Consider the following 23,842-nt stretch of genomic DNA (forward strand, 5'->3'; position numbering starts at 1 on the left):
AACAAAATGATATGCTGATTAAAGACATTAAAAATAAATTTAAAATAAATTATAATAAATAAATGGTATTTATAAATACATATTCAATATAAAAAAGGATGCATCTTAAATAAAATTAACTATTTGTACTTTTCAGCACTTAATGAAATATAAGTATATTGACATTTTTCTCAGTTCGTCTGCCATATTAGATTAAATTGTTCACTAAGTTTAGGGCAATGCATTCTGTGAACAGTACATGCAAAGCTGGCTTTTTCAAAATAAGGTATCTTAATTTACAGTGCAGAGAAAACAATCCATCCAAAAATGAAAATGTTGTCATCATGTACTCACACACGTCTTTCCAAACCTGTATGAATCTCTTTCTCCTGCTGAACACAAGATGATATTTAAAAGAATGTTGGTAACAAATAAGTTCCGTTTCCCATTGACTTCCACTATTTCAGAAACTGTTTGTTTACCAGCATTCTTCAAACAATATAAGAGCGACATGAGGGTGTCTACATGGTGACAGAAATTTTATTTTTCGGTGAACTATATCAGAACCCTTCAATAAATATCATCATGAGATTTAAGGGTAAATTGTTACTGAGAATGATTAACTTAGCAATAAAATAACAATCCATTTATTATTAAATTAATAATTCAGAATCACTTTAGTCATGTTGAACATAATTATAAATAATTTCTGATTATGGTGAACATACCAGTTCTTAAAGAACAACAGAATAGATACCGTTCAACAAAGATCCCAGCCTGAACGGCGTGTACGATGCTGCGAAACCGGGGCTTCTCTTCCGGCCGTCTGCGCACCACTCCCATCTTCCTGGTGAAGGTGGAGGCCAGCCAATCTCGCACCTCCATGGGCACAGAGTCTGCCTGGATATCACTGAGCTCATCCTCTGTGTCCAGAAGCCGCCTGGAGAACAACAAGTATTTTCACAGAGGGCATTGCTACAAAGAGCCTACAGTAGCTGCTGTGAAGAGACTACAGCATGACCTGTACCAACACAAACATTACATGTAAGTATGTGCAGTTGAAGAGTGCGCAATCCAGTTATTTGGTTGTTTTTTTCCTGTTTTAAATGTAGAATTCTGAATATACATTGCAAATAGTAAAAACAAAGAAGTAAATAAATAATAATTCTGTGCACATTAATTCTGTTCACACCTAATTTCATTATATCTAGGTCTATCATCATTGAATCATGTCATTTGTCAACAATGTTCTATTGATATCAGCTTTGGTAATTGAAAATCTACAGTCTGTTTGACTTATATCTGCATGTGGTCGACATATTTCAGTGCTCTGTGACAATATCAGTCCACGGGGCATCTGTGCTCTTGTGACAGTATCAGAAAACATCAGTGGAAATCAGAACTACAGAGCTGGAAAACCCATAGGAGGCTGCAGCCTACATTCAAATGTCATCGGTTGGTGTTAAAATCGCTATGTGCAATAACTGACGTGTAAAGATTAAGAATACAGTATTTAGGGGTTACATTTTTGGCTCCATGTGGGTTGTAATAGGATGAGTCTCCCAAAACCAGAAATACGTCCCAGTCATATTTCACACCTATAAGTCCAAAAAAATATATGAATAAAATATGTATGTATGTATGTATATTCCTTGTAGAAAATAAACCCAATTTTTAGGTGAACCCTGAATGTGAGAAACCATCAAAAAAACAAAAAACAAATCTAAAATCTAAAAATATGTTTTGAAATATGTGAAAAATATTTTCATTAATATAATTAATATATATATATATATATATATATATATAAGATTACAGTAATTAGGTTTTTTTACAAAATTAAATAAAATAAAAATCTTAATAGCCCTAAAATATGCTTTATTAATGCTAAATATTAGAGAGAGTAAGTGAGTGAGAGAAAGAGAGATGGGAAATATTCTCATGAATAATTAATTATACAAAAAATTATATATATATATATATATATATATATATATATATATATATATAACATTTTCATTTCTAAAAAAATTGCAAATCATGGTTGTGAGTTTATGAGAATTTGTAAAAATAAAATATATGACGGTCCTAAAATATGCATTATTTTACATTATTTAATTAGTATAAAATATCTTTCCAATTTTGGTCAAAACTACTTATTTTCATGACATTTGACCAATAAACCCAAATGTAGTACCACACCTGTGTGATGTTCTGAACTGAAGGTGCTATTTATGAGTATGTGCCGACAGAAAGCAAGAAAACGTCTCCACAGCCACTTACTCATTTTCTCATAGAGCCGTGACTCATCCTGCCTTCTCTCAATTGGAGAGAAAGCCCGTATTCAACACTAAAGTACTTAAAGCAACCATCATAAGATTAAATAAATAAGCTTTTTCTGAGAAATGAACACGACAGAAAGAATAGCGACAGTTATTGCTCAGTCTTACATAGGAAGCCCTACCGGCGCAGGAAATGCGACATGTTATCATAACAAATATTCACTGAGTTCCAGTAACAAGCTAAAATTGCTCAAAGCTGCAACCATGGAAATACATCCTGTGCCTGTCATTAGGAAAACGTAATTAGCCTTAGCCGAGTCTGTCTAAACACAAGCCCATCAAACAAGAGGCTGTCAGGGCTCTAGTGGGACAACGCTAGCGCTTTGTACACGTCAGTCTGAAGCACAACAGAGCGTCAGAGCTCTAGGTCTCAGTTAATTAGGATCGAGGACCCATGGGACGCACATGGGAACTGTGCGGCGCGAGCTAAACATCAACACTCTTCAAACGAATGCGAAACATCTCCTGTTAACTGCTGGAGATAGAGATGAGAATGCTTGAACAACAGAAGGGTGGACCAGATTAATAATGCCTCAGGGAGAGAGCACTCATAGCATTTACACATGTTGCACCTTTCCCATGGTCTCAATGAAAGTAAAAAACACAGAAAGAGAGAGAATCAAGCAGCTTTGTTCATCTAGAAGAAAACGAAGCGCATCCTTAAATGGGAGGAAATAAATGTTAAAAACAACGAAACTAGAATAGATCAGCTTCGTAAGGCAGAACTGACCCCTTAAATTAATACAGGATGCCATTTGTATCATATTTTTAGCATTTCACTCTCAAACAACTGAGAATGCATTTATGAATAATATAACAGATTAAAATGTAAAACATACAAGAAATATAGATGTTAAAAGCAGATTTCATATTGGCTTGAGAAATCCAACTTACTGAAATGCAGCAAAAACGTTTTATTATTATTCTTCCAAAATCTGTTGACTCTGTGCGTTCAGAGTGAGAGTGTCCAAAATCATTCTGGCTGCCCTGCCAACAATGCTGTAGAAAGATTCCTGGATGCTCTGACGTAGATTGAATGCTTATCTTGTATTTAAAGGGGCCGTAAAAGCAAACAAACTTGTTGATCTTGGGCACGTGTAGGTGCTCCCCATTGGACAGCACCAATGAACTTGAGTGATTCAGTAAACTTTGGGTGACTTCCAAGAATATGTCAGGAATGGCACAAACAAGTTTGATAAATGGCCTACGAGGATACCTGAGTCCAAGGGGAAGAATGGACACTGTATTAGGAGAATGGTTCAAACTATCAGCAGTCCACAATTAGAAACTATACCAGGAGGGGTACAATGAGTGTAGCAAAACTAGTAGAGTAAGACCGAGCTACTGATTTTTGGTCTAAAAAGACTGACAAGAATTAGGTATAAGAATGGATGTTGGACAAAAGACAACAATCAAATGCGACAAAGACTCAAATGCTGTCACTGTCATCTCAGCTTTGTTTTTATTTTGACATCTGGAACTCTGCTTCTTGAACTTCATTTACTAAATTGAGAAGGCCAGCATTTGCTCCAAGACACCATCAGTGGTTAAAACAAAACTCAAATGGCATATATTGTCTGAAGAACTGAAGGGTGTAACTACTTTTTCACTTGAAGTTGGCAACCATGTGAGACTGTAGAAAGCCAAGCGTTCACTTACCTAGTTTCGTCGATGTACACGGCTTCCAAAACCGATGCAGCATATTCAATGTTTTTCCTCAGATCAACGACATTCACCTCCCCCTTATCCAGTTGCTTCACCAGACATCTCAATCTGAAGGAAGGAAACCAACAGCAACAGTTTCGGTGTGAGGGAATTCAGGAAAATTTCACATCTGATCCAAAAGCACTGATGTTATTCTTTGACATTCCACTGTCGGTTACAGAAATGGTTCACATTTTTACATCATTTATTCAACCTCATATCTCCCCAAACATGTATTATTTTCTTTCTTCTGTGAAACACAAACAGAGATATTCAGAGTTTGGCTCCGAACCCTAAATCATCAATTATTTTCACTGAAAAGAGTGGCTCTGAAAGGAAGTCGTGCGGGTTTGGAATGGCACAAGGGTGTGTAATGACGATAACATTTTCATTGTTGTGTAAATTATTCCTTGAAAGCCTACAATAATCACACACAAAGAGATATCTTTGCATGACACAGAATGCAATCTGTTTTATAAAAGAAACAAAATGGATAAATAAGACAGACACTGCCAATTCCACACCTACAGAATAACAAAGAGCGTAAAACATGTAAAATACAAGATAACGTTTCAGCAGCATCTTAATCATCACATCTTAATCAAAACTCTACACTCAGTGAATCTCTCACAATAAGACTTTTTTTTTTAAAAAAATGACCAAATCAATATCTTGGCAGAGTTAATGTGAGGTTACCCTGTAAATATGTTGGTCAAAAAACAAAGTTAAAGGGGTCATATGATGCGATTTCAAGTTTTCCTTTCTTTTTGGAGTGTTACAAGCTGTTGGTGAAAAGATAAGATCCCTAAAGTCTCAAACCCAAAGATAATTGATTTATAAAAGCTAAGACTCTCCTAAAACGCCTTGTTTATTGGTTTTATCTCGTCACGCGGGGGACACGGCATCACAGTATGGTAAGGGGTGTAACATTTCCATCACACACTTGAGGTATTCATCCAATCACAACACACTGGATAGCTGGCCAATCAGAGCACACCTTGCTTTTCAGAACGGTGAGTTTTGTAAAAATACGTTTCAGAAAGGAGGGGCATAGAGGAGAAACAATAATGTACATTATGTGTCAAATAATGCTTTTTTTTTTTTTTTTACTTTAAACTGCATAAGCACATTTCCCATCAAATACACACAATAATATTCTTTTTTAACGACATCATATGACTCCTTTAACATTCGAAGGTAATGCAATGTAATCCAATCACACACTGCCTTCCATTCCTTGTTTTTTGGAACAACATCCCTCTTATCACTCCTAAAAAATTATAGCGTACAAATGATTTACATCGTGCAATGAGATGAAAGCACAAAAATATGTAAGGGATAATGCACAGATAGCTGTGCATTAAACAACTGTAATGCATAACATGGAGGCCAAGAATCACCCACCTCTCCCTCTCTCTCTCTCTCTCTCTCTCTCTCTCTCTCTGTGTTTGTGTGTAAGTGATGTGTGTATGATGTGTGTGCATTAATATAGAATAGTGATTAAACTAATTTGGAACTACCTGCTGATTAATACGTTTTAATGCATCCCTGGCAGCCAATTAGTATTGAGTATTCAGATAGAAGACCATGATACAAAAAAAACAAAAAAACAACGCGACTCCACCAAATCTTAATCATCATGTGTCAGTTTTGTTTACAATGATTCTCTCAAAACAAGTCATTAAGAAATTTTTTTTTTTTAAAGAAATGAAAGAAGAAAAAAGACTTTTTTTTTTTTTTAAAGAATGATCCAGGGCTGCAATTTCACACTCACATGCACCAGATATAAAACGAAGAATGTGCTATCATCTGTTTCAAGGATTTTTCCGAGTTTTTCTGTCCATAATCTGTCCAAGCTAAAATCTGATGTTGAGTCTTAAGGAGGAGCTGTCAGAAACACACTTATAACCAGAAGATCAGGTCCCAAGTCACGCACAGACCCGCAGCGCTGAGCTCCCTAACTGATCAACAGACATGATCCCAAGACAACTCTGATTGTGGTGTTGCCTTTGGTGTGGAGTTCTTCTTTACATATTCACTATGGGACACATTTGCCTCTGATACCTAAAATAACTTGATATTACAGGGATATTTCAACCAAAAATAAAAAAAAACTGTGGCCTCATTTACTCAGCCTCAGCCTCACCTTTATGATTTTTTGTCTTCTGCAGAATACAATCTAAGATTTATTGGAGAACATTCAGAACAGACAGAAAAAAAAAACTTCTTTGTGTTCCACAGAAGAAAGATTGTAATATAGGTTTTCAGTGACATGACAATAACAAAATAACGACAGAATTGTAATTAGCACTATAAAATAAATAAATAAATTATACACTTATATACTGTGTATATAAATATAAATAAATATGACTTGCTGACCTTCCTCACACAAGGTATACAAATATCCTAATATATATATATATATATATATATATATATATATATATATATATATATATATATATATATATATATATATATATTCACACACACACATTTTCCTTTTGCCCCATCTTGTTACACCTTTTTTTAAAATTGAGATGAATTAAGTCAGATCATTTAGGCCTATGCAATCAGATCTAAAAAGAAATACAAATGATCAAACCCTAACTGAAAGAAGACAAGTTAGAAAAAAAAGAGTGAATCAAGATTTGTTAACAATATATCATAATGATAGATTTACAAGCAACACATTAAAACCAGACTACACTAAATACAGCTAATTGTGATCCAAAATATCTCAAGATTCATCTTTTTCAACCACATTTCAAAGCTGTTGAAAACCCATGTGCATTGCATTGGTGAGACATATGCTAATCCGTTCAGATGAGTTTTAGACAACACCGAAGTACCGCCCACTCACCTGTCAATCACTCACTGAACTAAAGTATCTGCAGCTTTAAAAGAAACAACCATCTTATTGACGGCTGACAATGGCATTGTCTGTCATTCAGTTAATACGGGTATTCCATTAAAAGGGTAGGTAACACTTCTGTTAATCAGCCAAGGGGTCAGAGTTATGGAGCTGTAATCTTAAAATGGCCAAATGTCCTCTGATTAATGTCTGCTTTCAGTCACCAACCCGCTTTTTTGTTTATGACAGTGGTCTGTAACGTAGCAACTTGAATAAACACTTCTTCATCAGTGTGCTATTGACAGATAACATGTATACCTAAACTCAAACTGGATGAGGCTCTCTGCCACAGAAACGCTGTGACAGGATGAAAGACAAACAACAGCACAAATACAAACAGATGAAACCATCGGTTTCACAAGTGAAACAGAGTAAAAGAAACAGCAGTGAACACGGGCCATGTTGTTTTTGTCGGAGCTGATTCTCCTGAAGTTTGGCCTGACTTCATTCTCTAAAGCCATTACCAATTCCAGTCACGATAGGATCTAGAATTGTGTCTGACTCTGATTGTAGTCTGGGGTGGATCAGAATAACATCTGATAATGACGCAAATGTCCACCGTAAACTGCTCTCAATGCCAAGCTAGTCATTTTTGCATTCAGTGCAATTTTTCAACTATGTGACGGAAAAGAATGAATTAGCTACCTTTCGAAGATCCTATGTTGTTTCTGTGGAAATGTGGGTCTGAAAATCCTAATGCAGCTTAAAAAATTTTAGGACCCTATTTTAACCATCTAAACGCAAAGGGTAAAGTGCACGGCACAGGTGCACTCAGGGTGTGTCCAAATCCACTTTTGCAATTTTAACGACGAAAAAAACGGTTTGGAATGGGTTGTCCCTATTCTCTTAATGAGTAATAAGCGTAACGTTTAATAAACCAATCAGAGTGTCATCTCCCATTCCCTTTAAGAGAGAGATGTGCTCGCGCCAGGGCAGAATTAGTTGGCGGAAAAGCTGAACGCTTCTCAATCGAAGAAACCAATCTGATCGTGAGTGAAATTAAAGCGCACGAGCAGATCATCTACGGGACAAGCAGAAATCCACCAAAGCTCCACGCGATGAGTCAGTTAATATACATGTGTCTGTATTGGCACGATTGTTCAATTAATTAGCCAATTTCATTCATCGTTATAAGTAGTAATAGGCTGAACTGCAAATAGGTAGTCTAATTCTAATACACGCAATGTCTATACATCATTACTTTTTTATATTCATGTAGCCTACACAGTCAGGGGCGTCGGACTGGGGGTGATGTCCTTTTGTTTTTAATATTTGGCATGTTTGTGTGATGGGCATCCCTGTGTGTAATAAGCAAAGTCAACGCGCACTGAGGACCCGCCCAGAGGCACATTTTCTACCAACGTGCTCTTTAAATAACAAAAGCTTGTTATTTAAGACTTGGGGCCCTATCTTGCACCCAGCGCAATTGACTTTGTACACCGACGCATGTGTCATTCCTATTTTGCACCCGCGCAAAGCGCGCTTTTCCCTCCACAGAAGCATGTCGCTAAACTAGTGAATGAACTTGCGCTCCCTGGGCGGTTCAGCGCAAAAAAGGAGGCGTGTTCCGGCGCAAACAATCCCTGGTGCTATTTTGCTGTTCCATTAAACAATTGCGCCACTGACCAGAAAAAACCTAGTCTAAAGTCAGTGGCGCGTTGCGCATTGTTCATTATGCTATTTTAAGGGCGCATGCTTGACCATAATGTATAGCGTGCGCAACGCGCATACACTTTGCTCATGTAATCTACACAGATGCAACAGTTATTTTTGCAAATCATAAATTGTTACACTAAAAAAATATTAACACATGAGATGACGGAAATCATTGTGGTGTGACACGAAGATGTGAAAAAAATTGGCATAAATCTAGCTTACAAATTATTCAGGCTAATTATTCTCCCATCCCCATACAACACAACTTCTCTGTCTTTCACTGCTCTTACAAGAACATCAGTCTCCTGGGCTGTGAACCGCTCCTGGCGTGCGCCTGGTAAATACGCCATAATAATAGCAATCCATAATGGAACTTGCGCACCTGCTTTTAAAGGGAATGTTGGATGACGCTCTGATTGGTTTATTTCACGTAACGCCCAAACCACACCTATGAATAATGAAGCTACTTCAGACCAACCCATTTTAGATTTGCGCCAGGCGCAAGAGCCATTTATCCCGCCGGGAAAATAGCAACAGCGCCGAGACCCGCCCACAAACTTACTTGCGCTTCGCGCTTTGACACTTGCGTTTCAGATCGTTAAAATAGGGCCCTTAGACTTTAGATCAGGTTTGAGTTGGTCTATGGTGCAGTCTATTTTCAGCTCCTTAAAATAGCAATGCTCCAGCAATGTGCCTGAACACACCTCTTTTTTAGACCAGCACGCAAATGCATTTGCTATGTGAGTTTTGATGCGGTGCTGGACGGGAAAAAGTGAACGGCGGCGGACTGAAACTAGCAAACACACTTGCGTTGCGCCTTGCATCGCATTGCGCCGGGTGTATGATAGGGCCCTTAATGTGAAGCTTTTGTCAAATTACTGGACTTCATCGCTCTTAATTGAGTGATGAAGAATGAAGGGCCAAGGTATGAAGTGCATCATGTAATAAACATATATACAGTATAAAGTCAGAAATTCAACCAAATGTGGACACCAATGAGATCCAAGTTTTTGGAGCCCAGAGGAAAATATTATTGCGTAGAGGTGTTCCTTTCTTTCTAATGCACTGTAAAAAAAAAAAAAAAAAAAAAAATTGAACCATGACGTTGTAAATAAAACAGATTAGTGGAGTATATTTAATTATTTCTACTTTTTCTAGTTCCATATTAAATGTTACTTTGCTGTTTCTTTTTAATTATTTAAGAAATGTACTAGTAATTTCTTACTCAGGTAAATCCTATACCTTTTGGATTCTTTATTTTGACTTCAATTTAAAACGTATTGCAAAAAAGGTCTTAAGTTTTCCAAACATTTCTCCCATCTGCCATTGGTCACTCAAATAAAAAAGCAGCAAACAACAAAGATATTTAATACCAATTTTTACAACATTTAAAGCTAAAATAATTAATTCACCCAAAAATGGAAATTAGCTGAAAATGTTGTTTGTTAATTGGAACAGATTAAAAAAAAAAAAAAAAAAAAAAGGGATTTAGCATGCATATCATTTGCTCACCAAAGGATCCTCTGCAGTGAATGGGTGCCGTCAGAATGAGAGTCCAAACAGCTGATAAAAACATCAAAAGTAATTCACATGACACCAGCCAATCAGTTAACATCTTGTGGAATAAAAAACTGGTTGTTTGTGTTTTGTTTTGTTTTTTATTCAAATTGTTGCTGTATTTCTCCAAAATTTGTTTCGATGAAGAACCAAATTCATCTACATCTTGGAAGTCCTGAGGGTGTTTTAAATTCAAAAGCCTTTAAATGTAAACTCAAAAAGATAAACAAGCACATTAAAATATCATTAAACATTTGTAATGTGAATAGAGGTGTTTTCATACAACAATCAGCAGGAATATATTAGCAAGGACAGGATCTGGTTCAGTTTAAGTAGCCGGGGGCGATCAGTACTGAGGTGACATGTCAACCTATCAGGGCCTATTTTTACCTGGAGTGTGTGAAAGCACGTGAGGGAGACGGACTCCATCTGACTTGTGGAGAGTGGGCAGGAGACTGATAAGGACTTTGGAAACATTGTGGGCAACACCCATTCCCTCGCTTATGGTTAACAGCGTCTGCGGTGACAAGGTATAATGGTAATAAGGTATAATGTAGAGAACGGTGTGTAACCATATATTACACATACATTACAAGCCCACCCACTCAAAAAGTCACAGTATGTATTATTATCACATAATTTCTGCAGGCTGCAGAAGGCAGGTCTTTCCACTGTGTTAGGAACGGATTTACAGTTCACACTACATTTTCTCTAGTATCATTCCGTCTAAACATTGTTCCCTGTTCATTCTCTCTTTAATACAGCTTGAGATGAAGATAAAAAAACATTTGAACTAGGTTATTTTATAGTTAACCAAAAATATGTGTGTCCCTTTGACAGCTGAAAGAGAACAAAATGCAAATGATTTTAATTTGCATTTTTCTCATTAAATTAAAATATATTTATAAAATAACATTTACAAAAAAAGGTTTTCAGTTGGTCTCTCTTTTGATTTGATGACAGCAGCACTGATGCTGACATGAACGAAGCCTGACGATCATGTGCTCTAGCATTATTTGAGCTCCAAATAACATATTGTGCTTTAAACAAAGAAAGTAACAACAACCACAACAACATCAAATCCTATTTTGTGGTCTCAAACATTTGAACCTCTCGGTGTGACATTTAATATGGCACAAATGCAACAGGATGCAGAGCCTTGAGTGCATCACCCTCCCTCCGGTCCCTTCACAACAGCTGTTGTGCTTATCAGCATTCATATGAAGCCTGTGAGAGTGTGTTTAACATTGAGGACAGCAAGAGAGCAGAACCTCCGACATGCGCTGCTCACTTAGATGATATATTAAATATACTTGTGCCAGTGTACTCTCATTTCTCTTCTGAATTTTGCTTACTTTATATTTTCCAGAAACTTTTATTCAAAGGCACATACAGTGCATTCAAAAGTATTCATGTAAGAACAATACCACACTATTTTCTGAATACTGTGCAAAATATACTTTATATTGTCTGTTATTAGCAATAATATTTTGTAAAACAGTATGCTTCATGCAACTTTGTTTAAAAATGTCTTTGGAAATCTGGTCATAAAGTAAACCAAGAAAGAGTTAAATCATTCATTACACTGGAAGGTAAAAACAAGTCATTACATTAAGGGTTGCAGCACTCAGCTTTGTTATATTTTGAACATTTTAGCAAATTTAGGTCACCGGGGCATCGCACGCAGATTTTTAGCATATTTGGCACATATATATATATATCTATATATATATATATAGATATATATATATATATATATATATATATATATATATATATATATATATATAAAAGGGATATACTAGTTCACAATGCACAGTGCATTAAACCTCCTTAAATGTGATAAAAACACTGTGACTTAAAGTCATCTGGTCATTATTGGAAAATAAACATACAGTGAGCAGAGGGCTCTTGCATCACTCTGAAGGGTTTATTTTGCAGTAATCACTGCTTGTATGCTTGTTTTCAACATTTTTAAGACAATATAGTCACTCATTAATTAACATATTTCTCACTTTATAAAAAGAAAGAAAAGAAGAAAGTATAATATGACTTTTAGTGTAATTATGTGTCCATGTGTGTTTTTTTTCTGAAGACCTAAGATGCAAATTAGCCTGTGCTACAAGTGTATATGTTTTAAATTCAATTAAATTAGAAATATTGACTAAGCAACTAACTGAAATAAAATAGGTACTAAAATGACAAAGTGTGAAGTAAAAAGAAATTGAAGCAATATAGACTTAAATTACAAAAAGCATATAAAAAAATGACTGAAACTTAAACTGAAGTAAAAATTCTAAAAATAACACCAGTATGGAGTTTGCTACCAATAAACTAGTTATTTAAACGAAGATACTGACAATTTAGCTGCAATCTTAAATCATTTTTATGGTAAACGGATACTGACCGTTGTAAAACTCTGAAAGTGATTCAACGGCGCCAGAACCATTATATGACCGGCTAACGAGGCGCATGTGCCCTCTTCTCTATTTTAGTGGCCATTAAACAGAAATATCTGACAAAATAAAGATACTGACCAATTAGAATCAAGTATCCCAGAGAGCTATGTGAATATGACTGCAAACCTAGCTCAAAAACACAAGAGTTGAAGTATGAGGGGTTGACAGACCCATCCTGTCAAGTGGTTTCAGAGCACAGCCACTTTGACTGACTGTATTTTTGGAGACTTTGCCTTGACCCCTGACACAGTGTACCGGGGAGGGTCTTCAGACCCAAATGGAAATGAAAATAAGCATCTAAAAGAGGCCTGCCTGGAAACAGACTTTTTTACTTCTATAGCAGGCCTCCCAGAAGCAAAAACACAGTAAAGAAAGCTGTATCATCCTCAGAGGCACATGCATCTGGATTCTTCAGTCCGTGGAGTAACATGCTGCTCCATCTGTCCAGTCCAAAAAGTTCCTCAGGGACCAGTTTGAATCCATCTCCAACTCTTTTCTGAGTCCCTGTTTTCCAAATCTAGACCCACCGAGGCTTTTATAGCTCACAGTGTATCCACACAGGTCAGATTAGGGATTGCAAATCAAAACAAATCCTGGAAGTTTGCTTAAAGTTTTTTAAGAAGTGTTCCTAAGAGCCAGCTTGTTCTCTGAGGGTGCATGAGAAAACCCTGGAGAGAGAGCATGGGGGATGTTTCTCATCATCACTAGCAGTAGCCCAGTGAGACGCTGGCACAGGCAGTCGGCAGGCCATCGTGCCCCAGTCACACAAGCACAGAGGAAGATCAACCTCAAACATTTTCCCATGAGCTTGCTGTGCCATTCTATGTGCAAAAGTCCTAAACCCAGAGTCGCTGCCGTCATTGATGGTCCCTCAGGGGATCCGGAGAGGGCTAGGCAATGGAAAGGAAGAAAGAAAGAACGTGCTGCCAGTCTCTCAGACGGCTCTACATTCCTCACCCCACATAGCTGGCACCCATAGGACCATTCACTGACCTGAGAATGATTAGAGAGGTGGGGAAGAGCGTGAGTGTAAAACAGCTCCTTTCAAGTATGAATAATTGCATGCGTAATGTGCGCAATCCTGGCATGAGCAGTTTCCCACCTTATTTATTCTGACAAATAAATGGATGTGTTCTCTGATGTCACAAATATCCCATGGCTAACTTTTTGGTTCCAAAAAGTCCCTCGGCAACAGGGAAAATATTGTCACAAATAGTCCTCCCTGGACACCAATACTGCTTACTCAATGTATTTATAGACAGATTGTGAACACAGGCGAAGAACTGAAATAAAATAGACTTTCATCATACGCCTGTCCGCTTTTCTCAATTAACCTAGAGATACTGGAGAGCTAAATACTGATGCAGTAATAGCATACAAATAAAGGATTTCTGAAAGAGATGAACAGAACACAAAACAACCAACCCAACCAAATTATGAATTCAAACACTGAGTCACTAAAATGAACATCCAATTACACACATGGTGGGGGAGAAAATAGCAGACATAAAATGTCCCTACAACCTGACAAATATAATTGAAACAAATGTTTTGTTTGGATCAGGGAAGCAACCCACACTTTTTTAGACAATCAGAAATGCTGAATCAATTTGCACATTCTCATTCGGACAATAAATTTTGTAATTGCAACAAGAGGGGGCCTGCAAAGAGACTGGTGCCCAGCGGCTTCGCAGAACCGTAATCCTTGCAAGATTGTGTGTGCTTAGATTTGACCAGAGCCCCTCTGGTGACATGCTAAACCCAGGTTGACATAAGCAGTCTGCAGTGATCTGAAGTGCCAGAGAACAATTCCTCGAGCCAACAGAGCTCTGTTTAAACAAACATCCCATTCTTCACAAGTCTGTCTACAGGCCTCCGAGTCCTAAAGCCACATCTTAATGCCCGCAGGACAGGTTGGTTTACACTGGTTTATAAACTAACCTCTTGGGTTCCCATTTAGAGCAGTAAAACTGCATGCAACGTCGGTTTAGTCTTGTTTTGGCAGCACAGAGGGCACTGATTTACTGGCTAAGACTAACTCTGTTAAACATCTTCCTGTGCTTTTCCTCTGCAAGCGATGTAAATCCCAACCCTTGGGCATGTGAATGACTTTACCTGATGCTCAAGAAACTGGAATAAAAACGAATTTATCATGTCCATAAACCTGTAAAGCTGTTTACGTTTGACACGTTCAGGACATGACACATTTTGCCACAATCTCTGAATTACCTTCATTCTCACCAAACACTGATATATATTATATATACAATTAATTAGAATTCATTTGTTTCAAATTAGGAGCCCTATATCATGAATTCAATCATGAGTCAATAATATGTGCAAATAAAATATGCATATCATATAATAACAATAAAAATAATCCACAGTATTAATAATTTTTTATGTTATTGTTGTTGTTGTTATTATTATTTAAAATAATGTAAATCTTTAGTTTTCTTTACAAAAATATTATGACATCTAATTACAAAATCCATACATCGGTCACTCACATCTTAATGTGCTACAACAACATATAAATATTATTATTAATATTATTACCACTAATTATAATAATGCTATCACTACTACTATACATTTTTATTAATAATAATAATACATATTTCATTATATAATATATGATGTATTCTTATATAAATCTTTAGCTTTCTTTAAAAAAAAATATATAATGGCAACCAATTACAAAATCCATACATCAGTCACTCTAGATGGTATAACAGCAAATAAATTAATCAATTAATTAATAATATAATAATAATATTTTTATTACTACTAGTTAATATAACACAATTATGTTATATAATAATAATAATAATAATAATAATAATAATTGAATAATAGAGTGCGTCTGTGATACTCAAGTATGTGATACTCATTGTACTGAAGTATGAAAAGTATATTTTTAATATTAAATTAAATTAATTGAAAGTAAAAGTAAATGCAAAATGGAAAAAGAGCATATATATATATATATATATATATATATAATTTATACACAGTTTGAGCAGCAAGACTGTGTTCAGTTTGAATTATTTCTTTCATTTTGTATCTTTGCATAAGCTCAGAGAGGACATGGATGCATTTAACCTGCAGTTACAAACAAATAAATAATGGCTTGTTTTAAACATATAACGTTGAATACTGTTCTTTGAAACGAATTTAAAAAATGCAAAAAAAAAAAAAAAAAAGCGAAATGTGACTAAATCACGTACTGTATACATGAACATGAATGTGTGTGTTTTTGTGATAAATTATACCATATTATTGCAGACAATATATTTCAAAACCCCTGCTTCGAAATCATCCGCGGTTGTGCAAGTACTAGTTTGCACGTGAGAAAAGTTGTTTTCTAGGAGTCTAACTTGCAAGCACCAGACCATTGATTCATTAAACCTGCTTTCTTTTCTATTATTACTTTACATTACACCACTGAAGAAAACAAACATCCATCAAATAAGAAACTGTATTAAAAATGTAATCACAAAAGAGACCAAAGTCTGCCTCATATTGGCCCTGAATTAATTATAGTCACTTGCATCAAAACATCTTTTCCTGAAAAGGGAATCTAAAAAGTCAATCACAAGAAAAACAAGCAGAGAATCACACTGGAGTCCTTGACTGCCATATTAGGATTTCAACAATCATGTTCATTTTCTGATTATCAGTCAGATCGGTCTGCCCTTCAGTAGAATGCTGGAGCTATCCTTTTCAGTTGCTAACACTGATACTAAAGTCTAGAGAAAAAAAGGTGTCTGGTTTAATAAATAAGTAAACAAGCTTCCATTACATGCGTCGCCTGCAGAGGTCTTCCGACTGGCTTCCAAAGGCATGATAACACCATGTCAAATGATCCAGAACAAAAGCAAGTGAGCTTTAGAGATAACCAAGTAAATATAAAGCATAGTTACTTCTTTCAATAGTTCCTTCTGAAAGCATTTTTCTTCTTTCATCCAACCACCAAACCATTGAGGGCTAACATAGTGAAGGACACATCTATACTGCTTTCAAAAACAAAACTAATCTTGGGATAAAGGAAAACCTAGGAAAAAAGTTACTATTCAGAGCATGAGGATACTGGTGGTGACACATTGGTCCCTGAACTGGTCATTTACCACAAGTACAACCATACTAACTCTTTTAAAGACTTATTGGACTTCTAGGCCATCTTGGTTATGTTCTTGGCAGCTACTTTCCAGTCAAACTAGCACAGCTTGAGTCTATTTCAATGGGGACAAAAAAAAAATCTCCAAAACAGATTATGTTTCAATAACATACTTCAAATCAGCAATAACATCTAAAAAGAACTGTATAAAACAGTGGTGTCAAACTCAGTTCCTGGAGGACCGGAGTCCTGCAGAGTTTTGTTCCAACCCTGCTCCAACACACATACCATGTAGTGTTCAAATAAGCTTGAAGGACTTGATTAGTTGGATCAGGTGTGGACCATGCAAAAAAAAAAAAAAAAAAAATTATTTCTCTATTGGTTCTATATGGTTATAAAGGGTTATTTGCTCTTTTAACGGAGCCATTTATGAGAACAGTCTTCATGGAACAGATTTGGAAAAATGTAGCATTACATCATTTGCTCACCAATGGATCCTCTGTAGTGAATGGGTACCGTCAGAGTCCAAACAGCTGACAAAAACAACACAATAATCCACAAGTATTCCACACCACTCCAGTCTATAACTTGACATCTTGTGACATGAAAAGCTGCATGTTTGTAAGAAACAAATCCACCATGAAAACATTTTTAACTTTCAGCCGTTGGTTCAGGCCAAAATAAGAGTCCACAAGTCCATAATATTGCTTCCTCCATTAAAAAAACGGTCCTCTCACATAAAAATCTGTATAATATCCGTAAAATATTTGTTTAGAACTGTTTGTGCTTATAAACAATGATTGATATGTGCAGATTTCTCACATGATTCAGACTTTCTCTTTTTTTTTTTTACAGCAATTTCTCCCATTTATTACTTTTATTCTGTACTTTGTCTTGTCCTTCTGTCCTTGAAAGTACACATTTTACACAACCTTTCAAGATAAAACTTTACAAAAAAAAAAGGCTTATTTCCATCACTTTATTCTTATAAAATTACATGTCATCAAATTATAAACTGATGGATTATTCTGGTAAATGAATGTGACAAGAGTCACTGTGCCTGAGATTTATTTGACCAATTAATGCACAAACTCCTGAGTATTTACATATGAAAGGTAAATTAATCAGACAGCGTATTAATATGATAAGCAGGGTGAAATAGCTGTAACATAATCATCCTAAATGTATTTCTGTGTCATGCCCCTTTAAACACAAGAGCATTGATTGATCTAACACAACTCGATAGTAACTCTTTAATCACAATTATGTAATTTATAACATCACTTTAGTACAAGCCATTCTCTACTCTTAAAAAAGCCTTGACTCATTTTCTTTTAGAAACAAGCCAGAGATGACAGGGGATGTGTTTGTGAGGTCAATGGTTTGAAAGCTGAATCTCCCTAAAGAGGAACACACAATATGCTCTTCGGGGGAAATAAGGCTAGGTTAGGAATGCATTCATATTTTTCATTAACTTTCTAAATGTTACTGGCTTTGATGAGGAACTTTGGGCCAAGATTTTCCAAACTGATTTATTCCACAGTGACAAACATCAGATATCGTACTGTATGTACTCAAAACAGATTATTGAGGATTGATTCTGGTATGCAAACCCTTATATATTTCAAATATCAGCGAGATGCTATTGCATCATGGGTGCCAGTAACAAGTTATGTGATACAGATTGCATCTAAGTCTCATAGGACAAATTATCACATCAATAAAAGCTATAAAAAGCTCAAACATCTCAATATATATAATCACCCCTTGCAAAGATAGTGTTGATTTAAAAAGCAAAATGTAGAGAAAACTACAGAGGCCCATTAAGCTGATTTACAGAGGTTTCTGTCTGCAACAAGCCTGCATAATTTATGAAAGTAAAAATCAACTCTTCAGCTCAGTTTGGCTTCAAGGTAAACTTAATTTTTCAATCAGCTGCATTCCATAATTGCTATTTTTAATATTTACATGAATGCACTACTGTGCAAAAGTTTGGGGTGGTCATGTTTTTTTTTTTTTGTATGTTTTTAGTGTTTTTGAAAGAAGTGTCATATGCACACTAAGGATGCACTTATTTGATCAAAAATATGTTAAAAAAGTAATATTGTAAAACAGATGCTTAATATTTTTGCGGAAACCGTTAAACCTTTTCCCCAAGATTCCTTGATGAATAGAAAGTTCAAAAGAACAGTGTTTATTTGAAATAGAAATCTTTTGAAACATTATGTCTTTACTGTCACATATGACCAATTTAATGGATCCTTAAATTAAACTAAATTAAATTTCTTTGTAAGAAATTAATTACATTTATAAATAAATAAATAAATCTTACTCTGTTTATTTTGCAATTTATGCTTTACCTGTAACAAATTTCAGAAAATATTGCACACATTTCACATTTTAATACTAAGTTTTTGCAGTATAGCATGTGCCCACAAGCAGACAGACAGCTGTTCTTTGTTACAAACAAATGTGTTTCACGTATGCAGGTTTCATAACCAAAATCCCTCAAATTCTTCACAAAGCCACCATGCAGACTATACAGTCCAACACTCCTACTATAGAGAGTGAAATATTTGCTCTAAGAGATGAGAAATGATCTACATAAATATATTTTTTCCACTACCTAACTGAGCCAACTAATGTCAGATGTAAGGAGTTAATTCAATTGATGTCATCTGTGCTTTGTAAAGATTCCTAATGGCTTGCAAAAGCAAGATGTCAGGTCTGAAAAATGTGCAATACTCCCTTGACATTTTGATCTACAAAAAATGCAAACTGATAGGTTCTGTTTAATCTACCTGACTAATTTAGTCTTCAGTCACTAAGACAGCTCCCTAGACTCTTCTCAAAACACTCCTCCTGCATATCCACAAAAATAAGACTGAAAAAGAACCGTAAACAAATCATAAAAGTATCATCTGAGATGCAACAATTGATTGACCACTAAATGGTTTCAGCCAGTGTGCTTTGGATAATACATCACACATGGACTATTTTTATGATATTTTTATGTACTTTTGCATCATTTTAGATGCATGAAATCCCAATTTATTAAAACTGCTTGGAAAAGAGCAACAATTTCTTCTTTACAGTTCCAAAGAAGAAAGTCATATAGAATAACATGAGAGTGAGTGAGATTCGGTGTAGAAATTTCCAGAGCCTGCAAGTTTGAAAAATCGTACATTCTCATGCAGGCCTCCCAGCAGGCTGATATTGGAGTCAGCAAGGCAAGGAACCTCAAGGGGAACATCAGGGATACAAAACATAACATGAAACCCCCAAGACAGGACAAGAGTCACACAGAAATACATCCCAGGATAACTAAAAAGCCAAGAACTCTAGAAGTCCCTCAAACAACCTTACTGCAAACTCAACAACAACAGTTCTGTTTAAAAAAACCTACTGAGCTGCATATGAAGGCAGTGATGTTACTGTTAACAAGATCTAAAACTATTTAAAATTGTTCTCTGTATTTTTAATAAAGCTAAAATAAAATATTCAATAAATTGAATTTGAACACAATTACGAAAACTTTAATCAAATCTTTATACTAAAATTTAAATGAAATCTGAAAACAAAAATAAAAGCTAATTCAAAACATGAATCAATTCTACAATAATATACAAATAATACTAAAATAACATTGGTAGTTGAGGGATTGCATGCAGGCTTCTAACATAAAAACAACTTTTGGCCAAATTCGAAAGACATCACCCTATGTAGAAGGCAATCCCATAATGCACTGCAACAAGCTCAGGGAAAATTCCACACAAGATGCTGAACAAAGCATTATAAACATTTTTAGAATTAATTCAATAACAAAAATTATCTATAAAAGTAATGTACTGAATGTGTGTGCATGCGATGTATTTTCAAGCTTATATAAGTACCATTAGTTTAGCAACATGTTAGCGCCAAACTACTGAAATCGGTTGAGTCTCTACTTTGAGTGAGAACTGCTATTTTTATGATGCATGTTGTTGTTTTCTATGCAGAGCTTTCCAAATCAGTCACTTACAAGGTCCCATATCAGTTAGTACCTTGAGTACTATGTACACAGACAGCTCACTAGGTTTTAAAACTGAGCTAGTGACTTTATCCGTAAGAACAAAGCACTGTAAGTCCAGTTTGAGGCTGCTAAACTAACATGTCTGACAAAAGCAGAAGAACCTGCAACACATCTGCTTCCGTTTTATATGCAAAAAAGTGATTAGCAACCTGCTTGAAATAACAGAGAATGTAATGAACCACAGCTTAATGTTCTGCCGTAACCACATTAAACGGGGGCATTTAGCGAAGGGTATTTTGCTCCCATTCCTTTGAAATGCACTGTGGCTGATAACAGAGCAAAAGCAGATAAGGTTGGAAGTGCCTCTGGGAATCAAAGTTACACTTTAGATGCACTATTTGCTCTCAAGTTTCCTCAAAATGACCTCAGATTTATGTATTGCTTTCGTAGAAAATTTTTAAGACTAATAAAGCTAAATGGGACAACTGTTTACGTAACATAAGAGAATAGAATCGCTTTAAAATTCACATGAATAGCTCAAATAATTTGGACTTTGATGCAATTTGATGAGTCCGCGTTGTGGTATTTTACTTTTGATTAGTGTATTAACAAATCTGAACACAGTTGTTGTTGAGACTGATCTGTTTTGAAACTCAAGAAGTGACACACGTGAGGTATTTTTCTCAGGAGAAACATCTAAGAAGAAGCAGATTACTTTATTACAATACAAGCTAAAGCACCACAGAAGTTACGACTACCGAAAACAAACTTGCAACTTCTAAACAGAGTTCCCTGACAAACTCAATCACAAAAGATATACACATTTAACTGGAGCGACCAGGAAGCTGCAGATGAATGCCTCTTACCTGAAGATAGGTCCATGGAGAAGCTTCCTTTTGAAAGTCACATACTCATCCATTTAAGAGCACGAGTCCAGAGAGTGTGTGAGCTGAGGTTTCATTCAGACTGTCCCCAGCTGCTCCTCACATTGCCGTGTGCTCTGCTCAATCCAGCCTCCCTCTCCTCTTTCTCTCTCACTGACGGGCCAGTGCAAAAGGCCATGGAGGCCACATCACAGGCAAGCACCAAACATTAAACTCAGAGAGAGCCAGGCGCCCAACAGAGCTCCTGCGCCAACTCTTTACGACAACTCTCATCTCTCTGTCCCTCATGCAAAAAACACTTCCTACATTCCAGTCATAATATCGCAATCTGTATTGCATTTAGTGTGATGTGTGGACAAAGTTATGCGATGAAGAGTGGGTCCTTCTTTTGGAGGTGTGCGTTGAAAATGGTTGTGTCATAAGGAAACAGATTTTCCTTCATTTTTTGGTGTACTTTGCAAACATTCTGTAACTTTTAAACTTGGAATAACAATATGCTAAAACAGCTTCTACAACTTTCTGTTGTCAAATTTGAACACACACAAAAAAATGCCAGTTTGGTATTGAGAAACGTTATCTGCATGTGGAAAGACAAATTGCTTTGAAGCTTGTTTCATCATACCTGGTTATGACACAGTCGAAGGGTCAGGGAGAGAGTGGAAAATTGTCATGGAAAACTAAATACTGACTGTTTTTGGCACTACAGAAATGTTGCTAACATTAAAAGTGGACCTCAGAGGGAACATAAAATGATAAGAGGAGAAAAGAAGAAAGATAAGACTTCTTCAGGGGAGTCTCTCGTGCTTTAATCAAAAGGAACTTGGCTCTTCAGCCGAAAAGGGGAAAAGAGCACCCAGTGATGACTCAGGAACAAACACTAAAATGATCTTCAAGAGAGAGGAGATGCCAATCTCAGAGACTAACGGCATGGACACAGATGGAGACACATCAAAAAGAGAGAGGGGGAAAAAAAGACACAAATCTGGCAACAGTTCTTTAAAAACTCTTTAAAAAGAACACATAAATGTTTCCAGGTTCACAGTCTGTCAATAGTTCAAAATATGCAAGGCACAACGTTATGAAAAATGCCTTTTATTGTAAGATTTAGCTACTAACGAGTACTGATCTATATTACACTCTTAAAAAATGAAGGTTCATTATTGGCATTGATGGTTACATAGAAAAAATAAATATTTGAAATTTTGTGAAGAAATAAAATTACATCCTTTCAAATCACCATAATTAACATGAAGACGTACTATATTGTCAGCTTACGCTAATCAAATATGTAGTACTCAACTAAGAGTGGTATAATGTTGTAGAGATTATTAATGTAAGAAATTCCTCATGAAGTCAACATTACTCACAAGCAAGCACATCCCGTGTTTTCAGGTAATTTAGAAACTATACAGGACTGTGATCAATTACAGATGGCACATGTAAATGTTTCATGTTTTGTTACAGACAACAGCAGGGCTGCCAGGTTTCACAACAAAACCCACACAATTTTTACCGTTTCAAAGGGGATTCCATAGTAACAAAAAAATCGTATTCCGGGGGGTAAAATACATGTTTTTTGGCAGGGATCATCCAGTACAATTCACATTCCAGGGGCTAAATATCGCGTTATTGGGGTCGCTTCAACCCGCCGGACAAGATAAACAATGCACGGCAACAGTGTTAAAGTAGCCCAGTTTTGTGGGGAAACCACGGACTTGGCAACACTAGACACCAGACACCAGAGTAATGTTTGAGTTACTCTAACTGGCCAAATAAAATAAAATACAAACAATCCAAACTGTTTACTCATCTATTGTGAGGCTCAGAAATGCAGCATTCAACTTAGGCAGTCATTGGTGGCATATCTGGTGCAATTTTAATAACTACATAACGCTCAATGATAAATAAGGATGTCTAAGATGATGAAAAGAAGAATGCATTAAATGTGAATGTAAAATCTAGTTTTAAATGTATGTGCCAGGTTCATAGAAAATGCTATCTCTGCATTTCTGTTGGCTTCATGCACATTTGAAAAAATGTTTATACTATTTTTCTACAAAATTTGACAAAACATTTTCGATATAATTATTTAATCAATTGGTATGTCAAGTGGTAATCATAATCTTTTATTTTTAAAGTTACAATCAATATTTGTTATTTCAAGTTTTTTTGAAATATATATACATTGGCATGTTATATATAATTGCATAAC

At 35.8% G+C, this 23,842-nt stretch overlaps 1 protein-coding gene across 2 annotated transcripts in view; it reads right to left on the reverse strand.

The window, feature by feature from the left end:
- Window positions 1–23,842, reverse strand: part of LOC113052874 (calcium/calmodulin-dependent 3',5'-cyclic nucleotide phosphodiesterase 1A) — a 60,350-nt gene that overhangs the window by 24,147 nt on the left and 12,361 nt on the right. Inside the window, exons 1-3 of one of the 2 annotated variants that reach the window (XM_026217313.1) lie at window positions 21,613–21,891; window positions 3,981–4,094; window positions 737–919 (exon numbers count right to left, since the gene is read on the reverse strand). In XM_026217313.1, coding sequence (XP_026073098.1) covers window positions 737–919; window positions 3,981–4,094; window positions 21,613–21,665 — 350 coding nt within the window. In that variant the 5' untranslated portion in view covers window positions 21,666–21,891. Of the gene's footprint in view, window positions 1–736; window positions 920–3,980; window positions 4,095–21,612; window positions 21,892–23,842 lie in introns of those variants that run through there. The other variant, XM_026217312.1, reaches the window with a different exon arrangement.

This window comes from Carassius auratus, chromosome 34 (assembly GCF_003368295.1).
Source record: "Carassius auratus strain Wakin chromosome 34, ASM336829v1, whole genome shotgun sequence".
Lineage (NCBI taxonomy): Eukaryota > Metazoa > Chordata > Actinopteri > Cypriniformes > Cyprinidae > Carassius > Carassius auratus.